The 20,816-nt window shown below is 38.6% G+C and overlaps 1 protein-coding gene across 3 annotated transcripts in view; it reads left to right on the plus strand.

Moving 5' to 3' along the window:
- Positions 1–19,566, plus strand: part of PI16 (peptidase inhibitor 16) — a 34,777-nt gene extending 15,211 nt beyond the window's left edge. The window contains exons 4-6 of one of the 3 annotated variants that reach the window (XR_015742832.1): positions 1,279–1,367; positions 4,897–7,125; positions 7,583–8,999. Coding sequence is in view for 2 of the 3 variants with exons in the window: in XM_026716945.2 (XP_026572730.2) it covers positions 1,279–1,367; positions 4,897–5,885 (1,078 nt within the window). In the remaining variant the exon portion in view is untranslated. Of the gene's footprint in view, positions 1–1,278; positions 1,368–4,896; positions 9,000–19,125 lie in introns of those variants that run through there. The other 2 variants (XM_087929643.1, XM_026716945.2) reach the window with 2 other exon arrangements.
- The last annotated feature ends 1,250 nt before the right edge of the window (positions 19,567–20,816 follow it).

Consider the following 20,816-nt stretch of genomic DNA (forward strand, 5'->3'; position numbering starts at 1 on the left):
TATTGTGTCAGCAGTTTGCAATATTGGATTGTTTGGTTATTTATTGTAATTTCTCTTTTGTGCTAGAAACCTGTAAAATATGAAGTGTGTATGAAGGAGTGTATGCAGGGTATAGCAAACCCCGACACATATAAAAAGTGGACAGAACTTCAATCATATCATCATGGTCACCTATTCCAAGAACATTCCTGAATATGAACTAATATCAATAATGAATATGCAAATGAATTATCTTACTAAGTTCACCTATTTGAAAGTGAATAGTTCAAAATGACTGTGTATATTCAATTAAATAGAGTAGCTCTAGTAATATTTCACTTTCTTTCAAGGCAAGTCAGCCACAGAAAATATAAATACAATTTATAGAATTAAATATACAGAATTACAACTGCTAATCCGATAATGTTACCTTGTACAAAAGAAGCATTATTCCATTTCTAATTAAAGTATAACTAACATTTGATCACAGTATGTAATATTAATAATTGTCTGGATTTAATTGTGTATATGTTTCTAGTTCTTCAATGTGTTAAGACCCTTAGAGATTTCATTGTAAACCAATTTCAGGAGTCAATCTTACCTAAATTGCAATTATTCTCGGTATCAATCTTAAAATTAAAGAAAAATTGTTCTTAAATTAGCCTAAGTTCTGGAGTAAAGGATTCACTGGATGATAGTTAATTAACTTTTGGAGTATAAATATTTACACAAATATATAGTTAGCATGAATACAATTATATTCTCTTTTTCACCATTCAAAGCAGGAACATCCCAGGGGATAGTGTTAGAAAGTAAAGATGTTAACTGTGACCACACAAAAGACAACATGACCCCTTTAAAATGTGTTGTCAATATGGTACATGTAAAAATGGGGTGAGATTTTTAGTGAACAGATGTGGTTGTCATTTTGACTTTATTTTAACTTCTTTCCCTCACATATATCTCTGAATCAAAGTATGCAAAGTGCCAAATAAAAACACAAATACTTAGAAATTTATTACAAACACGTACATGTCCAGAATACATAAACATGTGGACATATGTAAACTATGTAAATTATATTATAATGTAAATGTAAATTGCATAAATTATTGCAGAATGACATAGCATCTTTTTCTTAGCTCTCTCTCCTTATGGAATTCCTGGTATTAAATAATCACTGATGGATACCAAAGCTGACCACTTTCTATAATTTAGTGATTGCTACCTTCTATAGGAGAGGAACAAGCTGCTTCTGCTTTGCTCTTCTGTATCACATGTCCACTTTTTAATTCCTAGGGGAAATATAAGGGGATATAAGCCATATATCATGGGAGATTCATGTTCCATGTGCCCAGATGGCTACTCCTGCAACGACAATCTCTGTGGTAAGTTGAGAGACTAAATATTCTCATCTGACTGCAGGTCTGAAAAAAGGCATCTTGTTTATGTCCTAGATTAATTCTTTCCTTCGTGATTATCTGTTGAGTTTAAATTTAATTAATTCTGCTGCTAGTAGCTACTACATAAATACACCATTTCAAAAACTGATGACCAGTAGATGTGTTTGACTTATACTGTCCTAAGAGGGAAGATGATTTACTTTTTTAACAATTCAGTAACTGCGATTACTGTGATAAAGTGCATGTCTAAAAGAGATTAAACATTTCAGACTAAGCTTTCTGTCCCATGTGACCACAAATCAAACATATTTCTATGGAGACAGTGATATATTCAATTGAAATCCATCATGAACAAAGTAATGAGAGGATTACTTCATCTTCTCTCATAGCTATGCTATTCTGAATAATGAGGGGATTAAAATATGGACATTTATTGCTGACAAATTACCCAAGAGTTCCAACTGAGGTTTATACTGGAAAAGAATGGTTTAAATCACTATTTTTCTCTCATGATGAAGTCCTTTATAGCTCAAAATTCTTTCCAGGTCTGTATAGCGTCTACATGAAGATGTGAAAGGGAGGTCATTCAAAGGCATTAGGTTAGGCCCAGTAACTGATGATACCTAGTTATTTATCTCAATCCCTATCCAACCAAGTGATGCTATTAAGGTTTTGCAACAGAGCCTGAGGCTGATGGAGGTGACTTAGGTTCAACCCTGGCAAACAGAGTGGTACTTATAGATATTGGAGCCACTCAGTTCCAAAAAGCTGCGATTACCAGAATCCTTGCCTATCAACTAGTCATTCAGTATCACCATCAAATTATGATGGTGCTGAATGAACAGTACGTATGACTCGTCCTCAAAGTTCCAGCTGGTGCACTTTGATTTTAGTTACGTGATTACAATTTGGTTATTTGGCAACCGGCTCACACTTAAGATGGCTGCAGCACCTTTAGTTATGTGATAGCTGTTTGTGACCTTCGTTTCAGCAAATGGAAAGCTGGTAGGCAAGATCACAAATAGCCCTAATAGCTTCCCACCCAACCTCCCTGGACTTGCATGCTGTTACATATAGCCACTGGTCCCACAAGAGGTGGTATTCAGCAGATTCTGACCAGTTCTGGAGAACTGGTAGCAGAAATTTTAAGTAGTTCAGAGAACCAGAAAATACCACCTCTGACTGGAAATTTTACAGTATCCTTCCCTTGTCATTGCCCACCAAGCCATGCCCACAGAACTGGTAGGAAAAAAATTTGAATCCTACCACTGCATCCCACTCTTTACCTGATACTCCCACTGTTTCCCACTTAATGACCCAAGGTTATGACAGCATCCAGGACTGTCTGAATCACTGTTGCGAAGCAATACATCATGTGACATGGGCTTTATGACCTGGTCACTTAGCCATGGCAATCCCAGTCCCGATTGCCTTCACAACCCAAGGACTACCTGCATTGTTTCTCAATGGGGTTGCAATTCTCCAGATAGAAGAGATCTGAAATTTAGGGGCTCTTCTAGACTCTTGGCTCCTGCTCAAAAAGCAATTGTAAGCTGTGGCTATGTAAAACTTTGCATAGTTCATTTTGTGTGCTATTGCATTCATAGCAAATAGCACACAATGCAGGGAGATTATACTCACAATCATTTATGCCTTAGAGATTTCTCACTTGGACTATTGCAATATGTGTTCCATGGTGTTGTCCTTGAAGACAGCTCAGTAGCACCTTAGTATGTCTATGTAAACTACTACTACGCAAGATGCACTCATGGAATTACCAATTACCAGTGGAATTACTAGCGCAATACAAAGTATTGATGTTCATCTATAGGATGGCAGAAAACCTGCAGCACAGTCTGTCTCTAATTATCACTGACTAATTTACAAGATCCAATAGGATTGGCATGCTCTGGATTCCATCAAGTAAACAGGTCACAGTGACTGCCTCATGGAACAGCATCTCCCAAAAGATTTGGCTAACACCAACCCTCCCATTAAGAAAGTTTGGAAAACCTATATTTTCTCTTAGGCACTAGACTGGGTGGGCACATAAGAGAAGAGACCAAACATTTCATACTAAACTTTCTGTCTCATGTAGCTACAAATCAAATATTTCTGCTGGAAATGTGAATATGTTGTGCCTTACTTCTAGATTTGCTATGCATTTTATTTCTTTATGGTTGTTTTTTTGTTGCAATGTTTTATAAACCCTGTTAGTCACCTGGAATTGATATGTGAGTAGGCAGCCATATGCATTTAATTAATTAATTAAAATCATGAGTTGGTCCTTAGGAATGCGGCTTTTTGATGAAATTTGATTGGAATGATACAATTGTCTGCTTTATGGCGGTTTGCAAACATAACATCCCCAGTCAGATATGATAGATGTGGTCTAAATCCTTTTCCTTAAACATTGTCATCTTATGGGACCTACAGGGTCCTCTTCTCAATAGCCATCCTGTCCTTTTGAATAGCTTTCCTTATATATTTGCCTTCCAGAAGGTTATGAAATCTTGCCTCTTCCTTCCAAAATTGAGCTTGGTTAGAAGATCAATGTTCTGGGAATAGCAATAGCACTTAGACATATACTGCCCTATAGTGTTTAACACAACTCTCTGGGTGGTTTACAAATGTCAGCATATTGCCCCCAATAATCTGGGTTCTCATTTTACTGATTTTGGAAGGATGGAAGGCTGAGTCAACCCGTCAGGATTGAACTCCTGGTGTGTGGGCAGAGTTAGCCTGCAATGTTGCATTCTAACCACTGTGCCACTAAGACTCTGGTGGGTATGGAAGGGTAGGAAAGGATATGATCTATTGTTACATTGTTTTTATGGGTTATTGTGAAGTGCCTGGGATCACTGTATGAGATAAGCAGCCAAGTAAGTTATGGGTGAGGTAAAAGGAAACCAGTGCTAATGGATATGTACACACATGTTTCACAGTATTTTATGTCAATCGATGCTAAATATGAGAATAAATCTGTTGTCTATGATAGAAAATCCCAGTGGTATCTTCTTCTTGATATTGTTTAAAAATATAAGAATTAAATAACCTTTTCCTAATCTGGTACCCAGATTGGTGAAGGCTAAACTAGATAATTAACGTTCATTGCGTCCTAATGGAGTCCCATTTAAATGATGCTCTATTTGCAGTGCCTCTGGGAGGCCCAAATGCTTATTTCATCTTTTATTTCATCTTTTATTTCTTTTAAGAAATAAATGTCTGAACTCGAAATTCCTTACAATGGATTGCAGTGGAGTTTTCCAGGGCCCAACTAAGCAACACTGGCATCTGTTAAAATCCAGATAGTATCTAGAGTTAATTTAAAAGCAAATGTTTATGTGCTGCTTTTTAAAGGCATCCAAAATCTTCAACCTGGGATAGCCTCATACAGAGTCTCTTACACAGCAATCCCTTCCAGTAGCATAAAAACGTGTGTTGAAGTACAATGCTATTTCCCTGCCCCACAAATTATTGCTGACTTGCTGTCAATCTATGTATTTTCTACCAGATTCCACTGCTGATGTAGGAGAAACTACTGTACCACCCACAGTCCCTGAGTTGGAAACAACTACTATCCTAACTGCAAGCCCAAGTTTGCAGTCTATCATAACCGTTTCAGCAGAACACATACCAGGAACTCCCCAAATTGGCACTGAAACAGGATCAGAACCTCCCACTACAGATGATCAAGGCACCGCTTCAGGCTTCCAAATTCGCACCGAAGCACAACCCATTGTGACAGAAGGGCCAGATGTGGTATCTGACCTGCACGCAGGCACGGATGGGATTGATGAATTCTTGATGACCACAACCAGTGCTACGTCTTTTATAAACATAATCCCTTCTTCTATTTCTCCTGAAACGGAAACTAAAAAAACTACTGGCACAGAGCATCCATCTTCTACTGATGTCTTAATCACAGCCCAAACATCCCTGATCAAGACTGAGCGACCTGTAACTACTCTCACAACTACAAAGACTGTCTCCACTCCCAAACTGCCATCTGTACCTAAGCCCCCCTCCGTGGCCAAGCCCCCCTCCGATCTCAAGCCCCACTCCGTGGCCAAGCCCCCCTCTGATTTCAAGCCCCCCTCTGTGTCCAAGCCCCACTCCGATTTCAAGCCTCCCTTCATCCCTAAGTCTCATATTTTTCCTAAGCCACCCCCCATCCCTATAAAACGCCCCATCTCTAAAAAACCAGCACACTATCGTTTGATGGCCTATTCCAAAGCCATCCAGAGCAGCAGCAATTCTTTCCAGTCTTCTGCAGGTAAGGCAGCCTCAATATCTGTCTGCCTGCCCTGCCTTGGGTGCAAACAGATCAGCCAACCAGAGGACATAAAGGCTGCACTTAAAGAGCTGACCTTCAGGTATCCCTACGCACCTTGCTTTGGCTCCCTTCCCCGATGGCAACGACACAGCAAGTGCAGTTGGTGTGGGCACACTCAAAACAATGCACTTAGAAACACCAGGCCTTACTGGCTCCACACTTCATAGTTGTTCCTAATCTAACGTATTTACAGGTAGTACTCAACTTACAACAATTTGTTTAGGGAACGTTTCAAAGCGACTTATGACTGTTTTTCACACTTGCGACTGCTGCAGCATCCCCAGGGCCACATGATCAAAATTTGGGTGCTTGCCAACTTACTCATATTTATGATGGTGGCAGGGTCCCGGTCCTGTGATCCCCTTTAGCACCTTTCTGACAAGCAAAATCAATGAGAAAACCAGATTCACTTAACAACTGTGTCACTAAGTTTAACAGCCTCAGTGATTTACTTAACAACTATGGCAAGAAAGGGTGTAAAATGGGGGAAAAATCACTTAACAAATGTTTCACTTAGCAACAGAAATGTTGGGCTCAATTGAGGGTGTAAGTCGAGCACTACCTGAATATATAAACTCCTTCCTCCTTTTCCTTTGTTCTTGCTTGTATATGAGTGTCCGTGTGCACATTTGTGCCTTTTTCTCTTTTCCTGTAGCTGAGCAAACATTCCATAAAATGTGGATGGAATTGGTACAAAGAACAGAATTTTCAGCGAGGCTTGTTGGGAATCGTTCTCTGTTTCCACTACTTCTACATTTTCCTCAGTTCAGGCTGTGGGAAAACATCTAATTTCTTCTTTGCTTTTCTCAGGATTTTGGCCTGAGTCAAAGTCCAGTAATAACAGGCCCTTGGCTTGTGTGTCTGATCTGAAGCCCTGACGCAATTTTCCACATCACCTTACTTGTGGCATATTTATTTATAGGATTTTGCCCGCATGCCATTCTCATACCTCCCGCCCTGCTTTTGAGTTAAGAGTTAGAATGTCCCCAGTATGCTCTTCTTTATTGATCTGTTCTCTGCCAAAAATGCCAGACTATTAAAAGAAATCTGGAACTTGAAAATGGAATAAATTACACAAGCAAAGCATAGGCATGCACCTTTACTGACTTCTTTAGCTTATTTCAAAATAGGAGTTCATTTGTGCTTTCTTGATGTAGATGCTGAAGCTTTCTGACCTAGAAAAAATATAAACCCAAACAAACTTCTGGATTCATCATATCCTCTGGAAATGTAAGGCAGGCTGATACTGTACTGCATGTCCTGTTTGTGGAATTGGATACAGTAAATGATTGACTAGGAAAACTTGGCTAAGGAGTTTCCAGAGAAACCCAGTATACAACCATTTAATCTTAGACTAAATAAGCAATGCCCATGAGGATAAAATATTGAGTGTGAAGTGAATGGAGTGTCCTCATCCAAAGGTTACGTACAGATTTTAAAAAAAAAACTTTCAGGACTCTTCACTGCTAAAATATTTTGATCAGGCAATATTATTAATGAATGATTAAAAAAAAGCTGCATATGTAAATGGAATCATTTTGTGAGAAATGATTCTTTCTAAGCTATCATGCAATGTGGTTGATTTTAAAAAAACATTGTAGCCATTGGATACAGGAAATCCTTGACTTGCAACCATTCATTTGGTGACCAAAGTTACAAAAGCACTAAAAAAAGTACTGATGAGCCTTTTTCACGCTTATGACCATTGCAGCATTCCAGTTCATGTGATCAGAATTTGGATGCTTGCATTTATGATGGTTGCCGTATCCTGGGGTCATATGATCACCTTTTGTGACATTCTGGTAAGCAAAGTCAAGTGAAGCCAGATTCACTTAACAACCATGTTATAACTTAACAAGTGCAGTAGTTCACAATATCTATGGTAAGAAAGGTCATAAAATGGAGCCAAACTCATTAACAACTGTCTTGCTTAGCAACAGAAATTTTAAGTTCAATTGTGGTCATAAGTTGAACCTATACAGACATGATGCTTGATTACTGGTAATCACATTAGTATCTCTGTGAACAGGATGCATTTAAGTTCAACCTGAAGCTACTTGATGGTCCTGAAATGTCTCAGTCATTTACGTAGGCCAGAAGTGTCAAGCTTGCGTTATCACGGTGGTATCATGTGACGCATCATGACTTTTTCTCCCTTCGCTAAAGTAGGCATGGGCATGGCCAGCACGTGATGCATCCAGCCCAGGGCCGCAAGTTTGACATAGACATTTATTTTGTTAGTTTCAATGGTGTTTACAGTACCTTCAAGTGAATTTATATGCAACACTATATCTCCTCTAAAGATATGGATAGCTACAATAGCACACTTCATTTAGCAAGTCAGTTCTATGGTGTAGCATCTTTCATTTGAAGTACCCCAAGGAATTATTATTATTATTATTATTATGAATGACATATGAAAACTTACTTTAACCCAGCTGAACAGCATATAGAAAAGTTGCTTTCAAAGCTAACAGTATATGAATCTTAGCTGTTGTGTCAGACAGATATTCTGTTTTACAGCAATATCAGTTAACATGTTTGAATGCTTTGGTGCTCTATTCTGGAAAAAATTGTGACACCTCATAATAATGACACTGATATTGCCTTTCTGTCCATCCCTATACTGTAGATTAGGTTTGTCGGTACTTCACAAAGATGATCAGACTGTTCGCTGGTTGTGATCTTGATTCATTCCCATGATTCCACAGGCAGTGATCAATCTTGAAAAAAATCATGTCTGCAGTTTTTATATTTAGGTGCAGCTAGCCTGTTCTATCTACACAAATGAAACTCCCTCCTAATGTAGAGAAATGTTTGATGTATTGCAGTGTAAATTCACTCAGTCGCATCTAAAATAAATCAGGAGTATCATCTGCTCCTTATTAACCCCAATTAGACAGCAGGAATGTGTGACTCATGAAAATATGATAAATGTTTTCAAAGGCATAACTAGATAAATGTAGCTTTAAATTATGAAGAACGGAGGCCCAAGTGTTGCAGCTGGATCTCTTTACACATCAGAGCCAGACAAATGGTGATCTGATCCTTATCTGTTACAGTTTTCAGAGTTCACCTCTTGGCAAACCTCAGCTGGCCTAGCTAAGAACCAGTTGAAGGTGCCTCTTGTAGCAAACATCTGCAAATGCTGTATTTTTGTTAACGGAACCTTGGGAAAGGTACAGCATCTTCTTAAATGGTACAGCCTTTTAAATGGTACAATAAAGCAACATTGCAAGGCATGATTTTTAATACTTCTGAAATAAATGTTATTTCAAAAATCTTTTGCCTATAAAATGCATTGGTTTTTTTATTGGCTAGCTGATCTTTATGACAATTTATTAAAGAGAAAGTTGAAGTGGAATGTCTGGGAAGCTTTTCTTGGTTCTTATCAAATAGCCCATACAACAACAACAAATTTTTACTAAGGCCATTGGCCAATCAACAGGTGACCTATCCCACTGTGCTTATCAAATAAATAATACCCTAATGAGGCTTTCAATTTTTAAGTAATCAGCCCCTGGAACACAGGAAAAAGAGTTCCTAACATGCAACCATGAGGTGCATTTGCCACCCTTTACCCAAAGCCTATATGATATCTGCATGCACATGTGTATATATATATACCTGTTTGCAAATATGTACACATTTTTGAGATGCACGCATACAGGGGTATTTTCAGGTAAAAATTTGCTAACAATTTTTATTGAACTTTTGCAAAAGGTAAAGCTGTAGATTTCATTTCATTTGATACTTATTTGGACCTATATATGTTAAGTTAATCACCCTGGGATTGTTGTGGTCTAAAAAGTACTTTATGCATTTCAGGGAATGATTTTAAAATCTCTTTTTTATATAATCAAGTTTTTTTATTTCAATCTACATACACAATACATTAACAGTGTGACATCAATATATCACACATTTTAGTATAGGCAAAGTTAATAAGACCGATCATATCTCTTAATACACATATTCACATTAAGTCACAATCCTTCATTGCTTATTTTCAACATTTCAATACTCTCTCCTAATGCCAACCACCATATCAGTTAAACATACCTAGTAATTTCATTATTCAATATTCTCCCCAATTTTTATTTTTGTTTTAAATAAAAAATTCTAATTTGGCAAGCAGTGTGGTTCCAGGTTTCATATCTCAATACAAACATGACCACAGTTACCTATTCATTTTATTTATTCAATTTCATATCACATTATCCTTATTAATATTAAGTATTATCTTATCGAATTCCAATTCATGTTATAACTTCATTTTTCATTTTTCTTAGGGTGTTCTCATATCCTATTTTACAATATTATCTAAAATTCTTATCTCATTTCTACGTTCATTTCCCATATTACCTTTTTCCATCACATTTGCAATTTTATCAATTTTATTCTATTAATTCAAAATTGTCCACTCTGGTTAATAATTCGAGCTAGCCAACTTCATTCTACCTTAACACCAATCTTCCTATTTACTATATATCACAAATATATATTTTTTGTCAGATTCCACAGTAGATTTTCTCAATCACCTTATAAGTCATCTATGCCAGTGGTGGGATTCAAAATATTTTACTACTGGTTCTGTGGGCGTGGCTTGGTGGACGTGGCATGGCTTGGTGGGTATGGCTTGGTGGGCGTGGCAGGGGAAGGATACTGTAAAATCTCTATTCCCACCCCACTCCTGGGAAAAGGTTACTGCAAAATCCCCATTCCCTCCCCACCCCACTAATCTGCTTTCCAGCTCTGTTCTCCTGTGCAGGACAACAAAAGAAAACCCAGCCAATTGGCTGGGACTTGGGAGGCAGAGAATAGATGGGGGCGGGGCTAGTCAGAGGTAGTATTTGCCAGTTCTCAAAGTTTCCACTACTGGTTCTCCAGAACTGTTCAGAACCTTTTGAATACCACCTCTGATCTATATTAATCTAATCAATTAATAATAGCAACTGATATTAATTTTTCCATAATGATTCTCATTTCATCTTTTTTTCTTATACATCACTAATTATCAATTAACATACAATATTTTTATTATAAATTCCCATTTCCATATTTATTTCATTGTTCCATGTCTAATGTAGCGATAATCCTTTAATAAAAAAAGAGAAAGAAGAAAGTAACTAAAGAAAAAACCATATCAGTTACATTCTTATCTATTTTCAGTACTTGTTCTTATATATCACAACATGTTACCTTGCTGAACCTCCTTCCCTATCCTTTTTTTTTCACCCATTATCTCTCACTCTCCTTGCAATGTAATTCCTTTTCATCCTTGTTTGCTTCCTGTTTCTCTTTATTATCTGGTCCTTTCTCTTAATTCCCTTTTTCCCCATTCTTATTCCTCTCCATTTCTCATTCCAATTATTAAGTTTTTCTCCCTCCCTCTTTCAATTGTTTCTTTTGTACTTCCCTTTTCTGCTTTTTCCCCCTCTCCTTTTTTTCATTTTCTGAACCATTCTCCCTTTTATTATCACATCAGACCACAATTTTTTTTTTGCCTGGTTCACACTCTGCTTGCTGCTTCTCCGCTCCAGCAAGCAGTTTCCCGGACTGTTCTTCATCTTTGTGGGGCCATTTTGGGGCCACCGCTGCAACTTACCTTTGGAGGGGGGTTTCCTGTCAGGGAGGGGAGTTGCTGCTCCCCTTAACCCTCCAGAGTCCAGGCGATTCCCCCTTTCTTCATCACCCCTCCAGGGTGGTTCCGGTCTCAATCAGGATCCTCCAGCAAGTGAGCTCGGAGCAAGACTGCGCACGATCACGAATTATGCTCTGACTCCAATGAGGAACAAACCAGAAATCTGATTTTAAAATCTCTTGAGAATGAAACCTTTTAGAAAAAGGGGAGAAATGCAGGCTGGGGCTGCATTTTTAGGACTCCTTTTCCTGTATTAAAGGCATTTTAAAAAAAACTCCACAAAAATTAAAAGCATATTAGGTTATTATACATTTTACAATGCACAAAATAGGATTTGTCCCCCAAACACTCACGCTAGGGTTCTGTTAATTATTCACTTTATTTTGGTGTGAATGTCCATAGAATTAGTTTTAGCATTAAGCTAAGCATGTATCCCTTGGTTAACTGTCATCCTTTTTTTGATGGGATTAGGTTCAACATACCTAAGTTCAATCCTACAGTTAGAGTTATGACCTTGCAATTGTTGCCTCATGAGGAGGGAGAGAGTTATGCAGGTCATATCCAGGGGGGAATTATATTCATCACTTCTATGGTGACCTGATGATGCCCCAGTTAAAAAAAGCATACATTCTTACTAATAGTTGAGAACTTGATCCTATCCTGAACCTTAGGAGAAACCAATAGCAACTCTGACTGCCCTCTGTCCAGTCACTTAATGGGTGTATGTGAGACAGCTGTGTTTTGCCTCAATCAAATGCTTGTGCTGCAAGGAACACAATGTGCCTTGACATGTTCCTTCTGGAAGCTTCCTTCTCATGCCAATAGCTGGGAGAGGTTTCAGCACTGAGCACGTGGCATCTTTATTTCATTGTTTAAAAGCCAGACATTGCCAATCAAGGCAGTTTTCAAGAAACCTCTTGAAGCAAAGTGAGTCTGCAATGACTTGTATTAACCAAATACAATATCATATGAAAGATCTTCCAGAACCATTCAGATTTTTCTCTGTATTTCCAGCATAACAAAGATGAGGTCAGCTGAACAAACAGAATTCAGCAAGTATGTACAAACAGTTCTGCTCTCCCCCCTCTGTTGAATGTTGGAATGTAACAAGTTCCTTATTACTTAACTATCCTACAATTCAAAAATTAACTATCACTCTGCTGGCAATGGCACAACTTTTATTGAAACAATGGTATTCCTAAGATGTTGCTGCTAATGAATTTCCCAAAGAGTTAATCAGGGACTCAGTTAACCTTAGTTGGAAGCTTCCAATGGGGTCTTTTTGGGGGGGTCTCCAGTTTCTTTTCTCTTACTGGATATCGATGTACAAAAATTATTCCATGTCATCTCATTTTCCTGAAAAAGTGATTGTTACATCAAATCCATTTTGGTGGACTCGAATCCTGCTGGAACTTGCTTTTCTTCAGCAGCCAAAGAAAGCCCAGTTCTATCTTTGCTTGTTTGCCATTCTTCTTCTTCTTCTCTCCCTTTCTCCAACTTTCATTCAATTCCTTCTGGATAGCTTCTTAGCCATTTCAATTTTTACTATATGAGAGACATTCTGTGTGATATGGAGGGAGAGTCTGTAAATGCAGAAGTGTCTAGGGTCCACAAAAAGCATAATGCAGTCCTGGGAACAGGGAGTGGAAGGACTGTTATGAAATATCTTCCTTGCAAAGTTTAATATTATCATAATGCTGGTCATATTGAGGACTTTAAAGGAAAAAAAAGCGTTTGCCTTTACAAAAAAGAAATGAGGCATATAAGCCAGTTTGGATATAAGAAGGTTTTGTATCGTAAAACTATAAATAGGTGGAAATTTTTTTGGAGGACTTAAAAAGATGCCTGAAGATGCTGTTTAACTACTTAACTAATTCAAAAACTCTTGTGTGAAGCATCAAAACCAAACAATTTAGATTCTGACAAACATTTAGTATTTCTGAGGATTAAATCCTAAACTTGGAACATAAGGATTTGAGGTCTTTTGAGGGTTTTTTTTCCGATGTAATCATTTAACAATGTAGGCAGATAGACAGACATCATTTTTCCCCAACTGTGCCATGAATTTGGAATGTGGTGAAATGATCATTCAAGAGTGTCCATTCAAAACAACAGCTTTTTATAGCACTTTAGTGACAGATTTATTGTTTTATGGATTACATTCACATCAAAAGCAAGCAATTTAATCTTGGGATATGAATATAAACAAACAAACACAAATTCTTCTATTTGGGTGGAATTATAAACTGAGTGTTTAAAGGGATATTGATTGAAGATTTTTGACTGAGAATGATGGCAATCATATTCAAATTCCTCTGGAGATAGGCATGGATTCTATGGAGGTCTTAAGTACTCGGTGTTGACAGGAGGTGAAAGATACCAAACCTGAAGCTTTGTTTTGCAAGATATCTCAGCTTTCAATGCCTTTGGCCTCTACTGAACATTTAGATGAAGTTGTTGGAGGACATTGTTTGTTGGTTTGATGTCAAGTATCATCAGTACAATAATGATGACAGCCAATCTGGACCTTTGGCTGATCAAATGATATTGTTGAAATATTTGATTTTTCACTTTGGTCATAAGTTGGGTTGCACTGCCTTGCTTAGGATTTATCTGCAACTGGGAGATCTTCCTGGAATCTCAGCTCTTGCTTGAGAAGGAGATATCAACTATAGAAAAGCAGGCCTTTGCACTGATTCACCTTGTGCATCAGGTGTATGCTTTTTGGACTGAGAGGCCATTCTCACAGTCACTCATGCTTTGGCCACCCATAAAGGCCATTAGCAAGTTTTGGTCTAAAACGCAGTTGCACCAGCAATGATGGGCAAGCGTCACTATACCCATTCCTGTTACATGAGATGCACTAGTTTTCAACTGGCTACCAGTGAAGTCAGAAAGCTGGTTGTCACCTATAAAAACTTGCATGGTTTTGTTACTTGGGGGACTGCTTGCCTGCCCATCCTATATGCTCTAAAAGGTTAGCCTGCTCTGGGTTCCATCCAGAGGTGGTACTCAGCAGGTTCTGACCAGTTCTGGAGAACTAGTAACAGAAATGTTGAGTAGTTCGGAAAACCAGCAAATACCACCTCTGACTGAAGATTTTACATTATCCTTCCCCTGCTACACCCACCAAGCCACTTCCACAGAACCGGTAGTAAAAATTTTTGAATCCCACCCCTGGTCCCATCAGTTAAACAATGCTTGTTAATAGAATCCAATCAGTGGACTTTCTCTGTAGGAGATCCACATGGCTCCTACAATGCCTGCCTTCAGGCAATCTTTGAAAACTTGGTTGGGTCCCAGGCCTGAAACTAGATGGGCAGGGTAGACCTTCTTTTAGTAGTAAATATGCATAAACATAAATGGTGTTTTGATCACAACAGGGTGGCTACTATCTTGACTTTTATGACCTCATCCTGCAGACACCATGACACAATTAACTGTCAAGTACAGAGGATACCAAAGGGAAACTCTGGCTGAATTTTCTGATGAAATGTATTTTTAAGTATATTTTTCAAATTTATATTGCCCCCATCTTGCAAAACAAGGGACTTTTAGCAGCATACAAGAAAGTTAAAAAGCAATAATAAACAAATAACAATTATTATTATTATTAAAAACATTAGAAGCCAAAATGGGTAAAATAATGTGAATAATATTGCTCATAGATGGGAATGTTAAAACTGTAAATCAATTTGCTTCAGATGACTCCCCCTCACCCCTGAACTACATATTATAATAGGTCTGTGAAAGTATCAGCCCTGGTTGGCATTAACGAAGTTTTTTTTTTTAAAAAAAAACATTGTCAGGTTTAAAGAGCAAGACTAAGATCCGTGGCAGCCATAAATCTGTCTTTCTGCCAAAGCAAGCCGATGAGAGGCGGCCTGATGGAGTGCCCTCTTTTGCCATGCTGGCCAGGGGCATTAATTACTTTTCTTTGCCTGCCCTCTAAGAGAGTTGCAAGGTGGAAGAGCCAACACTCTTTATCTGCAGCCATGTTGCTATAGCAGCTAAAGCTGCTGAACACAAGCTTTTTTGTTAAAATTCATGGACCGGCTCCAAGTTCCCCCTCCCCTTCGTCAGAGATTTCACAAGGCTCTGAATTACGCATTCTGCCTACAGGAAAGAAGAGCGAAGCTCTGGGAGGCCCGATTGTGCCAGGCTGAAGTTATAGCCCTCACTATGGCGACTACCGATGGTGAGGCGGTTCTATGCACCCTAGCACCAACAAAGCTATTTGCATGCAATGGGCACAAAAGGCAACTCCATTCCAAGGTCCTTGCTGTTGGAGTTCAGAGCTGTGCTGTGAATTCCCTGACTCACAGGGCAGTTTCTACAGCTCCTTGAAATTGTGAGAACAACCAGTCTGCTGATTTAAGCTTTAGATTGATTGTCCACATTTGGCACTTTGAGAGGAAACTATGATGGCATAATTGCCCTCTGTTACTCAGATATCAGAGTTCAGAAAATGCCCCCTCCCATCTTACTTCATTTTTCTCCAGAAAAGTTCCATTAAGAAAAGAAAGAAGGATGAGATTGAATAATGCACAGTGACATTGAATGATTGTGCTAAAGGCCCTCCAGTGGCAGTATAATGCTACAATCGTGAAAATCAATGTGCTGTTCCAAATGTCTGGTTTTACTGTCTACTCTCCCACTCGCATTCTAAATTGTAAGAGTGCATACTTCTGGAAATGCATTGCATCACACAGTGACAACATGCACCATAATACTGTGTTTTTCACAAAATAAGGCCGGGCCTTATTTTTTTTGGATCCCCCCAAAAACGGCTAGGCCGTCTTTTCGGGGGTGACTTAATTTTCCCCCCCACCTAGAGTGGCACACACACACATACCTCGCTGTGAGGCTGCTTCTATCAGCCGACGAAAGCTCCCCGAAGGCAGAGTCCCCAGCCACTTCGGGGCGTGGCGTGGCTGCCCGTGTCCCCTCGCCTTTAGGCAGTCTCTTTCGGGTGATGGAAGCTCCCCAAGTGCAGTCACCAGCCACTTGATCAGCCGGTAGAAGTGGCCTCGGGCGAGCACACACACACACACACTCCTCGCCCGAGGCCACTTCCATCGGCTGACGAAAGCTCCCTGAAGGCAGAGTCCCCAGCTGCTTCATGGCGTGGCATTGCTGCCCGTGTCCCCTTGCCTTTAGGCAGTCTCGGGCGATGGAAGCTCCCCAAGTGCAGTCACCAGGCACTTCGATCGGCCAGTAGAAGTGGCCTCGGGGTGAGCGCACACACACACACACACACACTCCCCTCGGCCCAAGGCTGCTTCTATCGGCCGACGAAAGCTCCCCGAAGGCAGAGTCCCCAGCTGCTTCAGGGCGTGGCATGGCTGCCCGTGTCCCCTCGCCTTTAGGCAGTCTCTTTTGGGCGATGGAAGCTCCCCAAGTGCAGTCACCAGCCACTTCGATCAGCCCCTAGAAATGGCCTTGGGGTGAGGGGAGTGTGTGTGTGCGCTCGCCCTGAGGCCGCTTCTAATGGCTGATCGAAGTGGCTGGTGACTGCACATGGGGAGCTTCCATTGCCCGAAAGGGACTGCCTAAAGGTGAGGGGACACAGGAAGCCACGCCATGCCCTGAAGCGGCTGGGGACCCTGCCTTCGGGGAGCTTCTATTGGCTGATGTTCTATCAGTAGATCGGGGTATTCTTGCCTAGTCTACCTGTAGGGCACTCCTAAAGGCAAGTTTTCTCCCCACCCCCACCCCTGCCCTTCCCCCCCATTTCTCTTCACCTCGTGTAGTTCTAACGAACGATGTGAGAAATGGTGGGGAAACGCATGGATTAAATAGGCCTAAATTTTGGGGCTGGGGCTTAATTTCACCTCATGCCTAGAAATCATGCTGGGCCTTCCTATTGGTGGAGGCTGTATTGTTGGAGAAACACGGTGGTCTTAGCTCTTATATTAGCCAGACTGGTAACTTTAGATGAGCAGAAGGCAGCAATAGCTACCAGTATGAACAAACCTGATCCCATCAGTATCCATTTTGAGGAACAATATTTAATCAGGACTACTGCAATAGGTGAAAAGTGGGGTTGTCATGACAGAACACATTTTGTAATTTCAAATACTACAGAACATGACAGCCAAATTGGGAAATGTCATTTAGGAATGTAAGCATATACTTGAAGCCTTTTCCCTGGCTACAACTTTTTGTTTAGACAAAATTCGTATGTCAGTCTCAATTTGCTCTCATTTGTTTTCATGCAGTTCTGCTGGTTTCTTTTAAGGCTTCAGGATTCTACTTCTTCAGAAATGAGATTGTTAATGACTAGAAATGGATTTATTTGCAGACTTTCAAACGCCCTCCTCTGGATTATTTATCAAGTTGGGGTAAAGGGAAAATTCATATTTAAAGGCAAATTTCCTTTGTTTCACTTTGGAACCCCTATGTGAACCAAATACAAATTGTTGATGGAAGTTAATCTTCTCTGAAGTTGCTATGCATAAAAACTGCGATTTTACAGAAGCTAAGGAGAATGCGCACAATGTATTATATTAAACTTCTTGTACAAATGCATGCATTTGGCAAATTTGCACACAGAACTGCATATATTAGAAAAATAGATACACATATGGAACAAACTGAATTTGAAACAAAAATTCTGAGGACAGAAATTACAATAATCATACATTCCTTTATTAAATATATATTTACTTTCTTTTAGACATCAATTTAAAATATTGTTATTTGCTCAGGATTTGTTTCATTGAATTGGATTGTCTTTATCATTCAACAGATTGAACATTCTAATTCAGATAATGTTTTTCTTTCATCGTGGCAACTTGAGCCTTGTTTTAGTTTCAAATAAATATCTGTTACACTGCCTGTAATAGAGAACCCCTCGAAAATCTAATATATGTTTGTGTGTGTGTGTGTGTGTGTGTGTGTATGGGGGGGGTGTTTCTTTCATTTGTCTGAAACCTGTAAAGTATGTTCATTTCACTATGATGGCTTTTGATTCTAGTTTGGAATTTGCACCTGAGATTTACGTTAAGTGATAGCTAAATTTCTTTATATTTTCTCTAAATTTTTGATGCTTGCATAAAATAGGATTCTACACAGATGTTCTAGCACTCATTCAATTGGCTGAGTTATATTTTTTTGTGTAACCCATATAAATTCAAGATCCTTTTGCTAGTCAATTGCTTGCAGCCAAGACTCTTATCAGCATGCAAGTGAAATTATAGTTTATAAACATAATTTATATTTACTTCTATTAAGCCTCATTTATATGTCTAACATCCATTCTTCCAGTCTAGAGTGATCTTTTGGGAGCGTTTCCTATTCCCCTTTTAATTACTAAAATGATTTTAGGATATGAGAAAATTCATCAAATTCACTTTTCCTAATGGCAGACAAGTTACTAGGAAGTTAACAAGCACCAGTCTAATATCTAATGCCTTGTGCTTGTTAAGGTGGGTAGATTCCTTACTGTATTATATGAATCCAGTCTGTATATAATTTAAAAATGCTTAAGAATACTGAGAATATGACAAGTGTTCGTTTGTAGTAGCAAATATTAACTAGTCTATAATTTCTAATATCTATATTGGATCTCCTTTTTAAAATGCAGGGTTCAGTTAGCCAATTTTCCTATGCTGTAGGCTTTTAAGAAAATGTTCCTTTTTGAGAAATTAGTCACATCCTGTGGAAGCTTATCTAGCAGTTATATTAATTATAGACATCAGGTGGAAAGCTTTTTCTTCTCTCAAGCTTACATTTCTGATTATCTTTAATTCCTCTTTTAGCTGTACAGTACACTGGAGTGGAAACTGGAAGGCTACCTTGGAAGACAGCAGTGGCAAACTGCTTGCATACTGTGGCCAACAATAATACAAGGATGAACTGTCTAGAAATCAAACTGCATTTGTGGGGAGTTTATTTTCTTCAATTTTCAAGTGTTGTTTAACTGATTTTATCATTGTTTTATTACTGTCTCTTTAAATCATCTTTTTAATTTTAATTGAGAAGCAGCCAATATGTGAAATCAGCTAATGCAAGCAAGCAAATAAGTTGCTTACATTTTAAAACATTTGGAATGTTTTAAAAGGTATTTATAATTTACTGAAATTTCTGGAATTTCAAAATACTACACTTTTAACTTTTGGGGATTAGGAAAATGCTTTATCTCTGTCCTTTCATTGTTCATGTTCAGAGCAGAAAGAACATTTTGTATATGTGGAAAGCAAGATGACCTAATGGAAAACTAATTTTTAATCCATTTGTGTGGATGACAATATTCTTTTTGAAGAGGGGAAGAGGGGCAAGAAGCAACTGGCAATTTTCGGCACTAGGGACAATTGCTATAGTTTCATGCCATTGTGAGACTGAACAATGTCCATCTATAAAATTGAAGAAAACAATACCCACGTACAAAAATGGAAAAAACCAAGATAAGCAGCCGTGATGTTTCATTCCTCTCTGCTAACAGGGCTTCTGCACTTCCACTGAGCAAAAAAGAACTGCTTTGCTTTATTCTTTTTTCAGAACAATGGTGGGAGGGAAAACCCATCATTGGCAAATTGGATTCAGTGCTGCCATTGTGAAAATCCAAAACTTTCTTCCATAGAAGTGACACTAGCATTATTGTAAAAGTTCATTTTTGGCTCTGCTTTTGTGCCCACCATTTAGGCGCAGTCAAAAATTTGCAGGACTATTGGACATGAAAATAGTGTTCCATATCTGCTTTTGCTTAAGCAAAAGTTTATACAAACTCTGAGATGTTGAGTTCTTGAATTACTCCTGGCAAGAAACTAAATGCAATTTTTTTAAAATGTATTTTTTAAAATACAATTTTGGAGTTGTCTTATACCAAATAACCTAGTACCCAGAATTTTTACTGCATGTAATTCTATTGCAATGTTTATATCTTACAGGTCTGAACATAAAATAGAACAGGAGTACAAAAAAAGAGAGGTAACACTTATTGGGAATTGATGGAGCAGGAGGAAGACAGTAATTGCTATAATTCAAAAAGCAGCTATTATATTTTTTGGTCAATAGACCTCCACTCCAGTAAGAAAACCATAAGGCTATCATACATGGGTACACTTGTAAAAATTCTTGAATGTTGCAGAATGATGCTACAAGAAAAAAAAACCTTAAGGCCTTTAAATGAATTGCCCACTAGTAATACTTATTGAAATACTCAAAGTTAAAGTGACAGAACAATCTAGTGCAGATAAAGAAATAAATCATACTAAATATGACAAAAATCATGTTAGTGCAGACACAGTATAAAGTTGTAAAAAAGAGCAAGTGTGTAAGCAGTAATGTCCAGCTGGAATTTATGCCAAGTCATGTCACTTTGCTGAACTATGTGTGTTCCTTGCAAGCACATTTCAAAATTTTCCTTGGCAAGGATCAAACTTGAAGCATCCTGTTTTTACAGGAGGACATGTAAGCCAAGATTCTTGGAATTTCCCCCCCTCTTCTTCAA

The sequence above is a fragment of the Pseudonaja textilis genome, chromosome 3 (assembly GCF_049901715.1).
Source record: "Pseudonaja textilis isolate UNSWEBS1 chromosome 3, rPseTex1.2, whole genome shotgun sequence".
NCBI classification, from domain to species: Eukaryota; Metazoa; Chordata; class Lepidosauria; order Squamata; family Elapidae; genus Pseudonaja; species Pseudonaja textilis.